Source organism: Salmo trutta, chromosome 3 (assembly GCF_901001165.1).
Source record: "Salmo trutta chromosome 3, fSalTru1.1, whole genome shotgun sequence".
Taxonomy (NCBI): Eukaryota; Metazoa; Chordata; class Actinopteri; order Salmoniformes; family Salmonidae; genus Salmo; species Salmo trutta.
This window is the reverse complement of record NC_042959.1, coordinates 36,583,966-36,603,948: the sequence shown is the minus strand read 5'-3', so window position 1 is coordinate 36,603,948 and position 19,983 is coordinate 36,583,966. Positions and strand designations below refer to the sequence as shown.

At 42.6% G+C, this 19,983-nt stretch overlaps 1 protein-coding gene across 8 annotated transcripts in view; it reads right to left on the bottom strand.

The window, feature by feature from the left end:
- Window positions 1-19,983, bottom strand: part of LOC115174577 (collagen alpha-1(XXIII) chain) — a 225,363-nt gene that overhangs the window by 28,289 nt on the left and 177,091 nt on the right. For all 8 annotated transcript variants that reach the window (XM_029733255.1, XM_029733248.1, XM_029733291.1 and 5 more), the window contains 4 exons: window positions 11,037-11,063; window positions 10,916-10,942; window positions 8,447-8,473; window positions 6,299-6,325 (listed from right to left, as the gene is read on the bottom strand). In XM_029733255.1, the coding sequence (XP_029589115.1) occupies window positions 6,299-6,325; window positions 8,447-8,473; window positions 10,916-10,942; window positions 11,037-11,063 (108 nt within the window). The remainder of the gene's footprint in view (window positions 1-6,298; window positions 6,326-8,446; window positions 8,474-10,915; window positions 10,943-11,036; window positions 11,064-19,983) is intronic.

Genomic DNA, 19,983 nt, shown 5'->3' with positions numbered 1-19,983 from the left:
TGTGTGTGTGTGTGTGTGTGTGTGTGTGTGTGTGTGTGTGTGTGTGTGTGTGTGTGTGGAAAATTCTGGGTCCTACTCTTCCAACATCAGGCTGACAGTAAGACAAAAAAATTGTCTAGCTTCTAAGCTCCTATCCACCATGCCCTCTATCTCACCCACACTGAGGGAAAGAGAGAGGACAGCTTGGGTTGGGATAAAACCCCACCATGGCATGTCTTTCATCGCAGTCTGAAGATGAACCTAAATACACAGTTACTTCCTGTTGGGACGCAACATTCAAGAGTCTTGTCTTAAAGATGGAGAGCTAGAATGTTTGTCGCCTTCTTCAAAGGTGCTTTGAACAGCCTCGAGTAAAATCACCGTGATATCGTTCTGTGGTAGTGGTGGCTGTTTTTCTTTTTGTTATTGAGTATCTTTTAATGTCTCCGCCACCCTGGGTTATTGAGTATCTTTTAATGTCTCCGCCATCCTGGGTTATTGAGTATCTTTTAATGTCTCCGCCACCCTGGGTTATTGAGTATCTTTTAATGTCTCCGCCATCCTGGGTTATTGAGTATCTTTTAATGTCTCTGCCACCCTGGGTTATTGAGTATCTTTTAATGTCTCTGCCACCCTGGGTTATTGAGTATCTTTTAATGTCTCAGCCACCCTGGGTTATTGAGTATCTTTTAATGTCTCCGCCACCCTGGGTTATTGAGTATCTTTTAATGTCTCAGCCATCCTGGGTTATTGAGTATCTTTTAATGTCTCCGCCATCCTGGGTTATTGAGTATCTTTTAATGTCTCCGCCACCCTGGGTTATTGAGTATCTTTTAATGTCTCAGCCACCCTGGGTTATTGAGTATCTTTTAATGTCTCAGCCACCCTGGGTTATTGAGTATCTTTTAATGTCTCCGCCACCCTGGGTTATTGAGTATCTTTTAATGTCTCCGCCACCCTGGGTTATTGAGTATCTTTTAATGTCTCAGCCATCCTGGGTTATTGAGTATCTTTTAATGTCTCCGCCACCCTGGGTTATTGAGTATCTTTTAATGTCTCCGCCATCCTGGGTTATTGAGTATCTTTTAATGTCTCAGCCATCCTGGGTTATTGAGTATCTTTTAATGTCTCTGCCACCCTGGGTTATTGAGTATCTTTTAATGTCTCCGCCACCCTGGGTTATTGAGTATCTTTTAATGTCTCAGCCACCCTGGGTTATTGAGTATCTTTTAATGTCTCCGCCATCATGTGTATGTGATCTGAGCCCACTTTTGGGCCAACACTGGCAGTAATGATGACAGATCGACAGGAAGTCACACTGACAGTGATGCATGACTACTTCCTGTTTTTGTGTGTCTCCACTTATCCTCTCCAATGGGGGCAGAGGTAGAGAGTACAGAGAGAGAGTTGGCATCAGAACCCAGTGTTGACAGAGTGTGGGGCAGGGGATTGATAATAATATATACCATTCAGCAAATAATTTTGTTCAAAGTGACTTAGTCATCCATGCATATATATATACATTTGTTTACATATAGGTGGCCCCAGCAGGAATCAAACCCACAACCTTTGACATTGCAAGTGCCATGCTGTACCAACTGAGCCACACAGGACCACATTGGTTAAGTGTGTACTCCTACTGTCTACTTCAATATATTATCAAGTCCTGCTAACAAAGACAACAAATGCAAATAGTTGATATGTATACCCCAAAACTCTCATTCAGCAGCATACAGTGAGGGAAAAAAGTATTTGATCCCCTGCTGATTTTGTACGTTTGCCCACTGACAAAGAAATGATCAGTCTATAATTTTAATGGTAGGTTTATTTGAACAGTGAGAGACAGAATAACAACAACAAAAAATCCAGAAAAAAGCATGTCAAAAATGTTATAAAATGATTTGCATTTTAATGAGGGAAATAAGTATTTGACCCCTCTGCAAAACATGACTTAGTACTTGGTGGCAAAACCCTTCTTGGCAATCACAGAGGTCAGACGTTTCTTGTAGTTGGCCACCAGGTTTGCACACATCTCAGGAGGGATTTTGTCCCACTCCTCTTTGCAGATCTTCTCCAAGTCATTAAGGTTTCCAGGCAGACGTTTGGCAACTCGAACCGTCAGCTCCCTCCACAGATTTTCTCTGGGATTAAGGTCTGGAGACTGGCTAGGCCACTCCAGGACCTTAATGTGCTTCTTCTTGAGCCACTCCTTTGTTGCCTTGGCAGTGTGTTTTGGGTCATTGTCATGCTGGAATACCCATCCACGACCCATTTTCAATGCCCTGGCTGAGGGAAGGAGGTTCTCACCCAAGATTTGACGGTACATGGCCCCGTCCATCATCCCTTTGATGCGGTGAAGTTGTCCTGTCCCCTTAGCAGAAAAACACCCCCAAAGCATAATGTTTCCACCTCCATGTTTGACGGTGGGGATGGTGTTCTTGGGGTCATAGGCAGCATTCCTAATCCTCCAAACACGGCGAGTTGAGTTGATGCCAAAGAGCTCCATTTTGGTCTCATCTGACCACAACATTTTCACCCAGTGAATCATTCAGATGTTCATTGGCAAACTTCAGACGGGCGTGTATATGTGCTTTCTTGAGTAGGGGGACCTTGCGGGTGCTGCAGGATTTCAGTCCTTCCCGGCGTAGTGTGTTACCAATTGTTTTCTTGGTGACTATGGTCCCAGCTGCCTTGAGATCATTGACAAGATCCTCCCATGTAGTTGTGGGCTGATTCCTCACCGTTCTCATGATCATTGCAACTCCACGAGGTGAGGTCTTGCATGGAGCCCCAGGCCGAGGGAGATTGACAGTTCTTTTGTGTTTCTTCCATTTGCGAATAATCGCACCAACTGTTGTCACCTTCTCACCAAGCTGCTTGGCGATGGTCTTGTAGCCCATTCCAGCCTTGTGTAGGTCTACGATCTTGTCCCTGACATCCTTGGAGAGCTCTTTGGTCTTGGCCATGGTAGAGAGTTTGGAATCTGATTGAATGATTGCTTCTGTGGACAGGTGTCTTTTATACAGGTAACAAACTGAGATTAGGAGCACTCCCTTTAAGAGTGTGCTCCTAATCTCAGTTTATTACCTGTATAAAAGACACCTGGGAGCCAGAAATCTTTCTGATTGAGAGGGGGTCAAATACTTATTTCCCTCATTAAAATGCAAATCATTTTATAACATTTTTGACATGCGTTTTTCTGGATTTTTTGGTTGTTATTCTGTCTCTCACTGTTCAAATAAACCTACCATTCAAATTATAGACTGATCATTTCTTTGTCAGTGGGCAAACATACAAAATCAGCAGGGGATCAAATACTATTTTCCCTCACTGTATACTGACTGAGAGTCCCATCCTGCTAATTGGCTGACACTTGTCACCTAATCTATCAACACCCAATCACCGAGCAACGTGCCAAGCTGCAAATACTGTAGCAGGCTGCGAGCTGCTTTGTTTTGGAAAAACTTGTGCTTCTAAGCAATCCTTTGTGGCTCTAAAGTTACCCAGGCAGATCACAGCTACAGGCGCCGCATCCAAGTACACTATTTATCCTTTGGCACAATAGCTAACGCATAATGCCAAAGGGATTCATTACCACACAGAAAATTACCTCAAGATCTAGCAGGATTGGCTGGTAGGCTGGGAAACCAAAGGGACTTATGGCTAGATAAAAATCAGGAATTTCATCAATGTTGCTGACCGTGTCGTAAATACCACTGGGTTTGTCTTTCGTTGACATGTAATAGCAATATCTCACAAACATCAGTGTGGTTCAGAATGAGATGTGAATGAGAGACAGTGGCTGCATCCCAAATGACACCCTAGTTCCTATATATGGTCAAAAGTAGTGCACTGTATGGGGAACAGGGTACCATTTGGGATGCATCCTCTGACAGAGAGAGAGAGAGAGAGAGAGAGCAGTAGCTGAGTATATAAAGAAGGGCTCTTACCAACAGTAGGTAGGAGACAACTTTTGCCTGTAATCTGTCACCTAACCCAGAGTAACCTCATTAAGCACAGTGATAAGATATACAGTACTGTAAACCGTTAATCTAAGGCCATGACTTCTTACAGAATCGTCCACACCAGATATCCCCAGGGGAGCAGTTTTTGGACCTGCACTGAGTAAAGTAGGAGATAATTATATAGATGTTAAATACAGGGATGGATGATATCACATCATGAAAAGGCAACAATGACAGCATACTCCAGATGCAGAGAGAAGTTACCCCCACAATGTAAAAAGAGATGGTTTGGAGGAGACCGCTCCCCTCTGGATGCTAGTTCTGGCTCGGAGTCCTAGTTTTGGGGTTTCCACGGTGAAATATAAGTATTTCCATCATACTTAAATGGCTTCCTTTCTTACATTTGACTGGAACAGGGGGAGCTTTTAAAACCTCATCAGAAGAGGAAGAGTGAGTTCTGGTTTCGGCAGTCGTGCTAGCCACGTTGGGAAAACACGTCCACACAAACGCAGAAATTCACGCACTCACACACACACACACTGCCTCGCCTAAATGATCAAGAGGAATTATACAGTGTGTTAACGGTGTGTGTAAAGAGCGGTAATGCCTTTCTGTGCATATACATGTGTTAACAAGGCGATGATGAATGATGAGAGCGGAGTGTTTTTCAGATGTTATAAATACTCCACAGAGCCAATTCCCCTCCATCCTCTCCCCATTGCCTTTTTTCTCCATTTGGGATGGACCATTACCCTAATTGGCAGGGAGAGGGGGAACGGGAGGGAGGGAGGGAAGGGAGACAGACGGAGCCAGAGAACAGATGATAGAGTTTGGGACGTGAACAAGAGTTGGAGGAAAGAGTTGGAGAACAAGAGTTGAGGTGCTGTATTCAAACAAACGCCCTCGTTGATTGAATTTCCTCAGGTCAAGTGCATACATACAGTATACTGTACGTACAGTGCATTCGGAAAGCATTCAGACCCCTTAACTTTTTCCACATTTTGTTACGTTACAGTCTTATTCTGAAATGTATTAAATTGTTAATTTCCCCTCATCAATCTAAACACAATACCCCATAATGACAAAGCAAAAACAAGTTCTTTGACATTTTTGCAAATGTCTAAAAAAAATATATATATCACATTTACATAAGTATTCAGAACCATTACTCAGTACTTTGTTGAAGCACCTTTGGCAGCGATTGCAGCCTTGTGTCTTCTTGGGTACGATGCTACAAGCTTGGCACACCTGTATTTGGGGAGTTTCTCCCATTCTTCTCTGCAGATCCTCTCAAGCTCTGTCAGGTTGGATGGGAACGTCCCTGCACAGGTCTCTCCAGAGAAGTTCGATCGAGTTCAAGTCCGGGCTCCCATCAAGGATCTCTCTGTACTTTGCTCCCAGTCCCTGCCACCGGAATACAGAATCTTGTTTCTCATGGTCTGAGAGCCCATTTAGGTGCCTTTTGGCAAACTCCAAGCAGGCTGCCATGTGCCTTTTACTGAGGAGTGACTTCCGTCTGGCCACTCAACCATAGAGGCCTGATTGGTGGAGTGCTGCAGAGATGGTTGTCCTTCTGGAAGGTTCTCCCATCTCCACAGAGGAACTCTGTTGCTCTGTCAGAGTGACCATCGGGTTCTTGGTCACCTCCCTAACCAAGGACCTTCTCCCCCGATTGCTCAGTTTGGCCGGGCGTCCAGCTCTAGGAAGAGTCTTGATGGTTCCAAACTTCTCACATTTAAGAATGATGGAGGCCACTGTGTTCTTGGGGACTTTCAATGCTGCAGAAATGTTTCGGTACCCTTCTCAAGATCTGTGCCTCGACACAATCCTGTCTCGGAGCTCTACGGACAATCCTTCGACCTCAAGGCTTGGTTTTTGCTCTGACATGCACTGTCAACTGTGGGACCTTATATAAACAGGCGTGTGCCTTTCCAAATCATGTCCAATTAGTTGAATTTACCACAAGTGGACTCCAATGAAGTTGCAGAAATATCTCAAGGGTGATCAATGGACCTGAGCTCAATTTCAAGTCTCATGGCAAAGGGTCTGAATATTTATGTAAATAAGGTATTTCTATTTGTTATTTTTAATACATTTGCAAAAATTTCTAAAAACCTGTTTTCGCTTTGCCATTATGGGACATTATGTGTAGATTGCTGAGAAAAAATACATTGTTTAATACCTTTTAGAATAAGGCTATAACATAACAAAATGTGGAAAAAGTCAAGGGGTCTGAATACTTTCTGAATGCACTGTACATCCATAGCTCTACACATACCCTACATCATTCACTTCAACAGTCAGAGAGAGTGAGGGAGATAGGGAAACAGGTTTGGAGAGGGAGATAAACTTACCCTGGGCCCAATGTCTCCCTGGTCACCCTGTAGAGGACACACAAGAGGAGAACAACCATCAACACAAAATAAGACAATGGCTTTATTTTACCGTGGGGAAATTTGGGTTGCTGCACTGTGCAGACATAAATACACATAATCAAATATAGACAAGGACTTACTGACAATACATACAGGTAGAAAAGGGGCAATTCATGAGAGGTCAATGATTAATCTGTACACTATATATCAGTACATTCTGTCAACTAAATTTCAACTGTAGGCCACCTTCCTACTGGTGGTTGGTTTAAAACATTCAGAAGCCTTAATGCTACTTAGACAAAGGATTGCCTGGCTCTATTTGTTTTGTACCCTGGGGCCCTATAACATCACCCCGAGGGGAGTAGTTCAAACCCCTGGTAAAGAGGATGTCTGGGGTCCATCTGTACCTTGTGGGCCTTAGTGAGGGCTCTTATGTCATAGATGACCTCCAGACATGCCTGCTTGACACCCATCCCCTTACTTGCAGAGCTAGGAGCAGGGCTCCCAAAAACGTAATTTTCCCCGTGTTATACATACTTCCTAATAATAATTCTGAGAAGTTGTGCAAATGATGATAACGCACTTTTAGTGTAAGAGCTGTTTGAAAAGACCACCTGAAATTGTAGTTTTTTCAACCGTCTGGTGACATCATAAGTTAATAGGCCAGTAACAAAAAGAGTTTGCCCTCTTCTCTGCCAATAACGGGTAGTTTTCAGGTTACACACTCCTCCCATCAGGCCCCTCAGACCACTTCCAGACAGTCCGAGCAAAATTCTTGCTTGAGAAATAGCACTTAGCGAAGAAGCAATTTTCTTTCTTTTTTGACCGTTTTAATTGAAAACAATCACAGTAAGGCACTTAATTGTTACCCAGAACGGATTTGATATTGAGATAAAAACGTTTACAATGGACCTTTAAGACACTTTCAATGAAGGACTTGTAAAACAGTGACAATAAAACATGATCAACATTAAAAGAGGTTCGCTTCCTTAAAAATTAGAGCCTTAACTGTCCTTTCTTATAAATCTCTTCGGTGCATTTCCCCCGCTGTAGCGTGTGGTTAAATACAACACCCAAGAATGTACAGTCCTCCTCCACTACCTCTATGTCTTGTCACTGAACAACAGTCATGGGGTGGGTGTTACGTTTTTTCTAAAGTCATTATTAATTTCGGTCACACACATTTCGGCCTACATTTGGAACAGTTGACAGCAGTGAAACGACACAATTAGCGGTGATGCTACAGTAAGTAAACCAAAGCCACCATCTGCAAAGCCAATGAAATATGGATTTATGAATCATCTCCCACAATGGAAGCTGTGGAGAGGAGAGGACACGTGCTGAGTGTTGCTGCTGCTCAGATGAGGGGGATTTGGGCTCTGTGTTCTCATAACAGGGCTATGGTGATTACAGAATGGCAGCCAATTCTCCGGAACCTTCGCATCATCCGTCATTCCAAATTGCTGTTCATCAGCGGGAATAATATTCCCGACAGGATCTTCTTTACCAAACTTGTGTTGTTCCTGTGACTATGCTTATACGCTCCACACACGCATATGACACACACACACACACACACACACACACGCACACACACACACACACACACACACACACACACACACACACACACACACGCGCAAGCATGTACAAACACACACACCAAGTCACCCATTGGTCCAATACAGTGCTATCCATTTCAAACATATTGGGCTGGGCAAAGTGTGCGAGTGTGTGAGTATCATTGAGAAAGAGATGGATGGGATCTTAGCAGTATGCTACAGTACAGTGCTACAGGACTGTAAACCGGTTCATGTCCTGACATGAGAGATCTCTGACTGCAGCTAATATATGAGCGCTGTACAGCACATGTAGGCCAGGTAATCTATGCGCTGTTGGATAGGAGACATGTGAGAATGTGTGTGCGGGCGGGTGATCAAGAGCGTGTGTGGGTGTTTTGTGTAAAATACGGCTTGTTTGATAGAAGGTGTCTGAGAACGTGGGTGTGTCCATCTGTCAGTCAGTGTGCACAATCCGTGCACAGGACGTAATTCCCAGTTGCACATCCTTCTGGATTCTGCATACAGTACAGCTGGGAGTGAGGTAAAGTTCTATACTTGAACATACCTTATCTCCCTTGAGTCCCACTGGTCCCTGGAGAAAAAGGAGAGATAATGAGAGAAAAATCAGTTATTACAAATCTGTGTTGTGATGCTGTTCAACAGCGGGAAAAAATGTACATCCCCACAGGATCTTTTTTACCTTCTGCTTAATAAGAAGACTCTGGGGTGATCTAACTCCAACAATAAGACACATATCTCCCTGATTCACTATTAACAACCAGGGGATTGCATTCAATCAAACTGAATGTAATGATTTTGCGCCATATATCCATGTCACTCACAGAAATACACCTTGTCGAAAGTCATAGGGAGTTTAACAGTTTTGTCTCTGAACGTGAGCCAGCGTAAAAATGACCTGAGCTCTTTTCGCAAACATTTAGCGAATTTCGCTAATGTTTGCCAACTGAGTAAAAAGCCTTCGGGAGTTCTGTTGAACGGTTTCTGAGGTAATAAGAAATACAAAGGCCAAGACATCCATTCTTCCACCCCTCCCTCAGAGAAGGACTTTTCCACGTAATGATTTAGTGTTGTTTGGTATGGAGACTGGAGAGGTCCACTATTCACAATTATCGCTAAGGGGTTGGCAGCCACAGCGCACTGAAGCTATGCTTTGACTGAGCTAACGCTATGTTGACATGCTGTGTATGTTAGGGATGTTTTGACTGGTTGACTGGCTGAGTAGTTCCCCTATGGACAGTGGACTCATAGATGAGTTAATCCTCACTATGGGCCATCCACTTGCCCACCTCTCAGTCACACTGATCTATCTGATGACAGGTGGCACTGGGACCATGAATGTGGCTCCTGACCGCAGACCGCACTATGACCACAAACCCACTGTGATCGACCATACTAGAGAGATCACAAACCCACTGTGATCGACCATACTGGAGAGCTGTAGGGGACATCTGCTAATAATGTCCTCCAGGCCGACAGGCTGAGCTGAGCTCAGTGTGTGTGTGCATGTGTGTGTGAGAAAGAGTCTTTCTGTGTTTCTCTCCTACACTGGGTTTGCTGATGTTTCAGTCGTAAGACAGGGAAAGGAAGTGAGTGGAGAAGGGGGAAAAGTGTGAGATGAAAAGAGGGGGTAGAGCGTGGGAAAAAGAGGGTGTAGTGTGAAGGGAAAAGAGGGGGTAGAGTGAGGGGAAGGGGGTTGGTGTGAAGGAAAAGGGGGGATAGAGCGAGGGGAGAAGGGGGGATATTGTTAGGTGAGATGGGGGGTAGAGCGAGGGGGAAGGGGGGTTAGTGTGAAGGAAAAGTGCGAGGGGGAAAAAGAAGGGATAGTGTGAGGGGAAAGAGGCGGTAGCGCCAGGGGAAAAGAGGGGATAAGGGTGAGGGGTAATGCGATTCCCCACTTGTTGACAGGGAGAAGCTTAACTCCTGCTCTCTTCCATTTCCTTCAGGCCCAGAGAGACAGAGAGGAAGAGAGGGGAAGAGTGGGATAAAAGGAGGGAGGGAAGATCAGGGCATGAAGCTGTCTGGACCTCCAACCTTTCACTCTTCTTCTCTTTTTTTCTCTCTCTCTTGCCCTGGACATCTTTTATCGTTCCTCTCTAACTCCTTATCCTCCATTTATCCTTTCTCTTTACCACCTCCCTCTCCTTATCCCCCTCTCTTCTTCCATTTCCACCTTTCTCTTCCTTCCCTCTTCCACTCACATCCATATCTCCTCTAAGGTGTGGTGTGCTGTGAGGTCGCCCATCAGTAAAAACACAGTAAGAAGGCCTGTGCCACACCTGGTTGACTTTAACGGCAAAGCTCTGATTGCTGTGAAAGCCCCTTTAAAGGACAACCCCAGCTTGACATCTTCTTTAGCAGGAAACAACTGATTAATGATGTTTGGAGAGTGCTATTCAAACCGCTTTCAGTGCTCTGCAAGTGTTTTATGTCTCAGTGGATAAATGAGACCTCTCTTCGTGGCCAAGGCTGAGCAAGGTGGCCGTAGTAATGCCTTTTTAAAGAGCCTCTGTCGAAAGTCATAAACTCCCTTTCTCTCTTTTTCTCCCTCTCTCCCGCCCTCCTAACCCATTCTCTTCGCCTCTGCTGTTCCCCCTATCCCCAATCTCCTTTCTCCCTGAGTGAGTGTGTGTGGGTAGAGCAGTGTGTTGGGGAAGTGTACCGCCAGGGACTGGCTGATAGATGGGCCCCAGGGCTGGAGTGTATAGGGGTTTCAGTGCTCTGTCCTCAGGCAGAGCTGAGCCATGACTCCAATGAGGTCTGGAGAGGCTGGAACAACTTTTGGATGGATTGCATGATTGCTACTGATGGTAACCTCACCAACTCACTATAGATGTATTTTCCAACTACGACAATAAATAACGATTGATGACGTGCAGAAATGAGTCACCTGGCTTACAGATTCCAATACTCACCTGTGTTCACAGACTTAAACACATGAACATGAACAACTTTTACGTGTTTCCCACTCCCAACAACATGACAACCACTGCAGGAATGAGAGGAATGAGCGTACCTGACTTCCTTTAGGACCTGGGAGACCCTACGAAGAGGAGAGAGAGTCAAAGAGTTCAAATCAATAAAAGATTGCAGTAAAATTAGAGGATGTTTCATTCAAATGTCAAATAGATACTCACTGGTTTGCCATCCATGCCGAGTGGGCCCTAGAGAGAGATGGGGAAGGAAAGAGAAAACAAGAGAAATTGAAAATTAAAAGAGACAGATTAACCCATGTGTTTTGAGCAGTGATTGCCCCAGAGATCCATTAGAGAACAGCCTATAAAGTGTGAGTGTGTGTGAGTCAATGAAGTATAAAATGAGTCAATGGCTGCTTGTAAATCTCACTGATGACTCCGAGGACACGGTTTCTGTTAGCCAAACCAACAATGATGTCACCCCTCTAGTACAACATTCTCTCTGTGTGTCTGTCTCGTATAAAACTATTGGAAGACACACACACGCACACACACACACACACACACACACACACACACACACACACACACACACACACACACACACACACACACACACACACACACACACACACACACACACACACACACACACACACACACATGCACAAACAAACTCTGGGCAGAAAAATATCTAACAGAGTTGGGTAATGCAACTGAGGTCATAAACAAATAGACATAAACAACAGTAAATAACAAAAGTGTTTCATGAACACAAAGTGTTTCATGAGTGAGCCAAAGGTGGAGGAGGAAAGGAAAAAGACAAAAGGTGAGTGTTTAAACACATTATATATTCTGCCCCATTTGGTGTGTGTGTGTGTGTGTGTGTGTGTGTGTGTGTGTGTGTGTGTGTGTGTGTGTGTGTGTGTGTGAGGAGGGTGAGGGCTGACGGTGTGTCTGCTTCTATGGACTGTGGGTGGACATGTCCCAGCTGTGTATAGCACACCTCCGAACCACCCACCCACTCACAGACAGGCACGCACGCATGCAGGCACACAAACACACAAACAAATGTCCCGACTGCACCCAGCACAAAACACCCACAGTTTGTGTCCCAGAGTACATCACTTCATATAGCCTGCATTACTGCAGAGTGCATCACTTCAAGCTCTGGCCTGTGTAATGTATATAAACTGAGAGAGGTAAAAGTTATGGCTGTCTTTAGTCGCTGTCCACTCTCACATAGGTGCTGAAATAGGAGGCAGACCTGGGCCATGTTTAGCTGCCAAAAGTTGTCGAACAGCTCTGTCCCCTGACCTCTGAAGACTTACAGTGGGAAGAATAATAAATGTTATCATCATCTCTCTGTTTCTCCAGCCCCTAGAGTACCTTGCACAGAAGCTTCTCGAAGCGAAACCCTACGACTGCGTCTGCCTTCATGCTTTGCTGGATGGAGGGAGGACAGGAGGGTGCAGAGGGAGAAAAAGGACTATATAAGTCGTTTTTACTGTTCATAGTCTCGCTTTGGTCTCATAATGAGATGGCATGGTCGAAGATAAGCTATGAATGTCTTCCTGTAAAACACAGGGGTTTTTGAAGACCTGTAATGTCTCCTTGATTACATGGGACCTTATGGTTTAATTAGTGTTAAAGGACATTTTTGTTTTTGTGCTTTTCTAATAACCGTTTTCTGTGTTCATTCAAGTGACTGACTGAGTGTATCTTCGCTATCAGTATCTTCAATTTGGCAGTATGCCCAGACCCTTGTTTTGAGAAAAAAGATTTCTCAGTTTCAAAGTCTCAGAAGAAGCTTGTGAGGTATTGGTCTTTCACAAGCATGACCCAGTACTGGTCGGTCACAAGAATGAAGCAAACATTAATGATTAATTAGTTATGAATAAGCTAAATCATGCAAATATGACTTGTCTGCAGTATATAAGAGAACTAACGGGACTGCCCAGTGAGAGCTCCTGATCAACATGTGTACATGGTGAATTGAGTTGGTTGGAACATCTCCAGTGCCCTGATAATAAACAATGATTAATTTAAGATTGACTTCGGGTGTCCATGTGTCAGAATTTCCACAACAATTGGGTGTCAACGAACAGGATGATTGATTCTGCCTGCGGAGCTTTCCAGTGGGGTCATAAGAAATTAGGAAAAATGTAGAAAAACAGGTTTTTCTACATTTTTGCTAATTTATTAAAAATAAAACCTAAAATATGACATTTACATAAGTATTCAGACCCTTTACTCAGTCCTTTGTTGAAGCACCTTTGGCAGTGATTACAGCCTTGAGTCTTCTTGGGTATGCCGCTACAAGCTTAGCACACCTGTATTTGGGGAGTTTCTCCAATTCTTCTCTGCAGATCCTCTCTAGCTCTGTCAGGTTGGATGGGAAGCGTCGCTGAACAGCTATTTTCAGGTCTCTCCAGAGATGTTCGATCGGGTTTAAGTCTGAGCTCTGGCTGGGCCACTCAATGGCATTCAGAGACTTGTCCCGAAGCCACTCCTGCATTGTCTTGACTGTGTTCTTAGGGTCATTGTCCTGTTGGAAGGTGAACCTTCGCCCCAGTCTGAGGTCCTGAGCGCTCTGGAGCAGGTTTTCATCACAGAGCTCTACTTTGCTCCTTTCATCTTTACCCCAATCCTGACTAGTCTCCCAGTCCCTGCCACTGAAAAACATCCCCACAGCATGATGCTGCAACCACCATAGGGATGGTGCCAGGTTTCCTCCAGACGGAACACTTGGCATTCAGGCCAAAGAGTTCAACTTGGGTTCATCAGACCAGAGAGTCTTGTTTCTCATGGTTTGAGAGTCTTTAGGTGCCTTTTGGCAAACTCCAAGTGGCTGTCATTTGCCTTTTACTGAGGATTGGCTTCCATCTGGCTACTCTACCATAAATGCCTGATTGGTGCAGTTCTGCAGAGATGGTGATCCTTCTGGAAGGTTCTCACATCTCCACAGAGGAACTCTGTTGCTCTTTCAGAGTGACCATCGGGTTCTTGGTCAACTCCCTGAACAAGGCCCTTCTCCCCCGATTGCTCAGTTTGTCTGGGAGGCCAGCTCTAGGATGAGTCTTGGTGGTTCCAAACTTCTCCCATTTAACCTTTTCATACGTGAGTTCCAAATATCTCTAACGGTTGCCCCAGCATGAGTTGTTTTATGCGCGTGTCACGCCCTGACCTGAGAGAGCCTTTTTTATGTCTCTATTTAGGTTTGGTCAGGTTGTGATTTGGGTGGGCATTCTATGTCCTTTTTTCTATGCTTTGTATTTCTTTGTTTTGGCCTGGTATGGCTCTCAATCAGGGACAGCTGTACATCGTTGTCGCTGATTGGGAATCATACTTAGGCAGCCTGTTTTCCTTTGGGGTTTGTGGGTAGTTATTTTCTGTTTTGTACATTTTGTGACCTGACAGAACTGTTGGCTGTCGTTCTTTTTCTTGTTTGTTTGAAGTGTTTCTTATTATTAAATCATTAATATGAACACTCACCACGCTGCGCTTTGGTCCCCTTCTTCTACAGACGACAAGCGTTACAGCGCGTGATGTCAGAATGCGCTCACTGTTCCAAAATATGATTGTTACGCAACAGGACAGTTAACACGTGCTGCCTGCTAATTATCTATAGGCTATGTTTCAACTTATGTTTAAATTATTTTCTAACAAGTTGTATTTTCTAACAACAGTTTGAATTGAGGTGTGTTCCGGCTCCTCATTAATTCACATAGAAGTAGCCCATTTCAGCATTGCAGACAATTTATGTTTGAGGCTTTACTGACCTGGACAAACTTCTCCCTGAAGTGCGTGGAGAGCCCACACTCTTCACCAATGTTTGCGCAGATCAAGTATGCAGACATTTGCGCAGTCTTGCACAAATTGGAAAATTTGCTGGCTGGCGCTCTCATTGCCTTCCTTATTGTTTTCCTTACAAATTATAACTTTGGAGATGTGTACATTCCTATCAAAGTAAGTTCTTTATTTTCTGTATATCGTGTTGTCGTTTCTACTGTAGGCACATACATTATGTATGTATGTTTGTATGGAGCATAATGTATTTACAGTTTTATTCATATGTTTTCAAGTACTGATGAAATAATGCATTCCGATTATTGCATAGATTGTAATAGACACCTATGATGTGTATAACATACTTTTTGAAGGTTGTACTGATTATAATGAGCTAATGCTAAGCTATTTGCCAGCTATGTGTGGCGCCAAGTTTGTTGACATTATACAATGCATTCTGGGTGTCATGTAAACATCTGTCAGATGTTATAATGAGGTGAAGGAATGGTTCACTCATCTTTCAGGTAAACATCCGGAAGTGAATGAAGGGAAGTGAATGATCATAGACAACACACCCCCTTCAACATTCATACTATATACAGACCAAACTCATCTTGTCTCCTCTTATTATCTTTGGCTGATGCAAAAAAACAAACATGGCGGCGCGCACAAACTACCCATCGTCGGATTACTTTCGATTTCTAGAAAGTGTTTTACCCAATTATTTAGATCAATGGTGAGCTCATCCATGATGTGATTAATTATAAATAGCAATTGCTATTAGCTAATTTATATTGTAGTTTCTGTCAGCCGAGAGATAAACAAATATGACCGCTTGTGTTACGTCAATCTTACCTCAGTTAGCGCTAGGACAAATGTAGCCTACATTTTCCGGTTTGAATGATTGTGTTATGCTGTAGCTACTTCTGTGAATGTCTGAACATTGCATCCAAAAATAAACTGGTCACATTCTGGACTGTGTAAGGACTGTGTTTGTGCAAAATGTTTCTGTGAAAAAAAGTGTGGCCAGCTCAAATGCTGATTGTTGAGTCAATCAAAACTGGACATTATAAATAAGCGTTCTAATCACACCGGTTTGAGTGTACGCTGCAGGGACCACTGTAGAATGATCACATCCATTTGTTGGTACGTGTGAAAAGGGTAAGAATTTGGAGTCTCATAGCAAAGGGTCTGGAAACTTATGTAAAGAAGTTATTTTTTGATATTGTTTTATTTTTAGTGCAGAAATTTTTAAAATCAGTTTTTGATTTGTCATTATGTGGTATTGTGTGTAGATTTCTGAGAAAAAAAGTATATTTAATCCATTTTAAAATAAGGCTGTAATGTAACAAAATGTGTAAAAAGTCAAGGGGTCTGAATACACACCGAAGGCACTGTATAACGTTATCTAGGGGTTCTGTACACCACCGCCCATCGATCTACACATAGTGAGCACTGACAGGAGAAGCCATTGAAAAGTTTGAGAGGGTAACAGCTGAGATGGGTAAGGGCTGAACAATGAAGCTCATTGATACCCCCGGACACTGAGATTTCCTCGACAGAGGGTAACAGTTGAGATGGGTAAGGGCTGTAACAATGTTCATTGATGCCCCCGGACACTGAGATTTCCTTGACAACATGCACCCCCGGGCTACTGCGTTGTGATCGTTGCTGCGATGTGGACGTGAATCACTAAAGATTTATACGATTTATAGCGATTCTGATTGGAGATTTGAAAGAAGAGAGTATTTTTCCCGAATATGCTGTTAAATAGAACACGAGTGAATATTTAAACCACTGTATGAATAGAACACTGGTGTAGAGGAGGAATTTGTGATGTAACACAAATGTATAATGGGTTACTCGGGATAAAGATGAAGTAACAACGGAAAATAATAATAATAATAATAATTTATTTTTACAATTTATTTTACTCCCGATGGAGTTTTTGTTGATATCCCAAATGATGACGTTCTAAACCAATTTGTGAGAAGGCAAAATGGAAACGGTCTGTGCTGTCTCAGGTGCCAGACTTATTATAGACAGAGCACGCCATCTACAGGGGACTGATAGACAGTGCCAACCCAGTTAATACATATTGATCCCTCCAAAGCGTTACATATGAATCTTAAAATAATAGACATTTAATAAATATTGAAGCAGAAAGTGAATATTCAACAGAGATTGGTAATAAAAATATAGAGTAACTTTTTGAAGATATACTAAAATAAAAATAATGCCTTCTAATATGGAGAAAGTTATCATGTTTGTTTTGTTTTAAACCTTGTCACGGGGAAAAGCAGGACATTGTTTGAGAGTGATCCGTGTGTATTAGCAGTAGTGATTGAGGTGTTCCTATTGGAAAATGAGTCCTAGTTTAAGGAAACAGATATGGAGACTTGTGAAAGTAACAAAGTGAATAGAAATTGGCTTTCAGATAACATTCTAATAATGCAATGTCTCAGTAATTTGAAGAAGTAAATGTTTCAATACAAGGTCACATGACAGACAGAGGGATTAAGCATTGGGACTGATATTAAATTAGAGGCTGCCATCTGGTGTTTGGGTTAGAGATAAGCTTCCTGTGGAACATTAGATAGCCGCCAGTACAAACTGTACTCAAACTGGCTGTAAGGGACACAGTGGGAGTAAAGGACACAATGAGGGAATTTGAGGGAATTTGGGATAGAGGTATGAATATTTGAATAAGACATGTTTTTGACAATGTATTACTCAATTCTATAGTTTGCGTAGCACCAGTGATTTAAGCAAGAATGTAATGTCATCTAAAACAATAATCTTTTTACATTAAGGGAACTGTGTTCAAAATGAAGTAGATCCAAGTAAATGTTTTGAGTACCGAATGTTGAGCTGATAAGCCAGCACCAACTTTTTGAAGGTCCTAGTGGATTTGTTAAACAACAGGTTTCATATTTTGACTAGTTTATGTCCCAAGGACAGTTTGTACAGAATTGTATTTCAATGCAACAGGTCAAACTGACAATGATTACAAGAGAGGGGCTCTGAGATTGTTTACTTCAGAAGGTGCCTATTCAGCTTGACGGGACACTGTATCATCTGATGTGTCTAAAGTATAATTCTATATACACACACATGTTTTTTTTTACATGTTTATCAATAATTCTGTATCTCTCCATTTGAAAGGCTTCCTATGGCAAGTGCCTTGGGACAGCAGTTAAAGGTACCTATATCCAGCTGTTAAGGGAGCTCTCAAATTAAGTAAGGCCTTGCCATTTTGTTTGTTTTTACCCTACAATTCTTACTACACACAGGTCAGCACCCACACACAACCCACCTGTTAATGAATATGTGTTAGTGAATAATACTCTGATTTATTGTGTGGGGTCTTTTTATTTTTTACAGGTTAGAAAGGATGCTGTACACAAATTATATTTTCTGAAGTTTCTATTGTCAGAGTTTTGGTTGCACACATGTACATTCTCCTGATAAGAAATGTATAAGAAATAAGAAATGTGCCAAATGTAAACCTGATACAGAACATTTTTTAAATGTTTGAAATATTTTAAATAATGTCTGAGGTACAAGACTGACCTCTGACCTCTGTTCTGACTTCCTGGTGAAGCCTGATCACTCTCATGAGAAAGACTAGAGACATTGGGTGAGATTTAATTGGGCTACGGAAACACTTATACTTAGAAGAAGTTTATAATTTATCAATAGTCCTATGTGTGATTCGGACCACGAGAAGGACAGAGAGAGAGCACTGCCCCTGAATAAGGGACACCTGTCTCTAGTCTATTTTACATTGACATTATGGGATACAATTATTTCCTTATAGAGTTATCAAGAGTTGCAATTCTAATTTAAATTGTTATTCTAATTCGTTTATTTTTGATTTAACACGCACTGTTGTTGTTTTTTTGACGCATGAATCACGATGTGAGTCATGTGTCCAAAGGGGGAATTGCCAGTCCACTGGGGCCCTGGCCCTTTTGTAAATATGCAAATTAAACTGTTGTTCTGGTCTGTCCTCTCTCAAGGTTATAGTGAAGGTGACCACAGATGCTATCTAGATGCTATGAAGGGATAATTTGACCAAGAACAGTGTGAACCTTAACCCCCTCTAACCGGCTGAAGTAATGGCGAAAATGGCATTCACTATGGCCCTGTCCTTCATCACTTCTACCACTTATTCTGAGCCAGCAACCTGTACACAGCATCCAGTTGAAGCTATCAACTGCTTTTTCTCTCATACCTGTTATCTCACCAGTGCGACATGAGTCAACGTGGAGTGAGCATAAAGAGAGATCCAGTGCAAACTTGCTAGTGTACTGGTAGGAAAATGGACAGGACATAATGGACTGTAATGGACAGTGGCTGAGCGACATAACCAAGAGCCATCCACTTTGAACATGTGCCATTGGAAGGACTAACTATCTGCAGAAGAACATGAAGAAACGCCAGAAGGATGTGTGCCGGGAGGGAGGGGGTGGTCAACCGTGCCTGTAATTGATTTAGGCTTATCCAACATTGTTTATTTGGGGTATCATGTTGATTATGGAGGTCTGCACACTGCGAAATGTATAGTAATTTAGACAGAAATGCATTGAGATAACAATCTGTCATTACCACAAGTGATGAGAAAAGTTAATGCAAGAAATATAAGATGAATATACTGTATGTCAATGTACATTCTGCCAGTATCGGTGTGTGCTAAGTTGAGGGTCTTAAATTAAAGTGATAGAACCAATGTGAAACACTATGGACTGTCATTCTAAATTTGGGTTGGATAATTTATCAATAGTTATAATTATGATTTGGAAAGGCAAGGCTTCTAGAGACAGAGCTATGCCCCTAAATTGTGAGGAGAGCCACTAGATTGTAGCTTGGGCTAACCTTGCCCCAATATGCATGTGCCCTGGACCAAAGTTGGGAGATCTCTAGAGATGTAGAGAAAATTGGCATTGCTAAAATAGTTGTGTAAATTGGCTTTGCAAAACAGACTATCTTTTGGCAGGTCAAGGGGGTACTTGTGCAATCATTGGCGATGAATGTTTTACTTTTGTCCCAGATCACTCTCCTAATATAACTGATCTCACCGAATGCATTGCCACTTTTGCTAAGAATAATTCCCCACAACCAGAGTGGACGCCTGTAACTTGTTTGGAATCCCTGTTTGGAAGTTGGGGATGCCAAATTGCCAAATGGGCTGCAGCGGGTATTTTTTTCTTAGTTTGTCTAATTTTGTTATTTAACATGATGTGTATGTGTGTGTATTTTTGATAAATTCACTTCCGCTAATAGAAGTATAACCTTTATTATGATGATAGTATTACCATACTAATTAGATTGTATAACCCAGAATGAAGGGTTTGAAAATATGAAGTGTCTGGTTTAA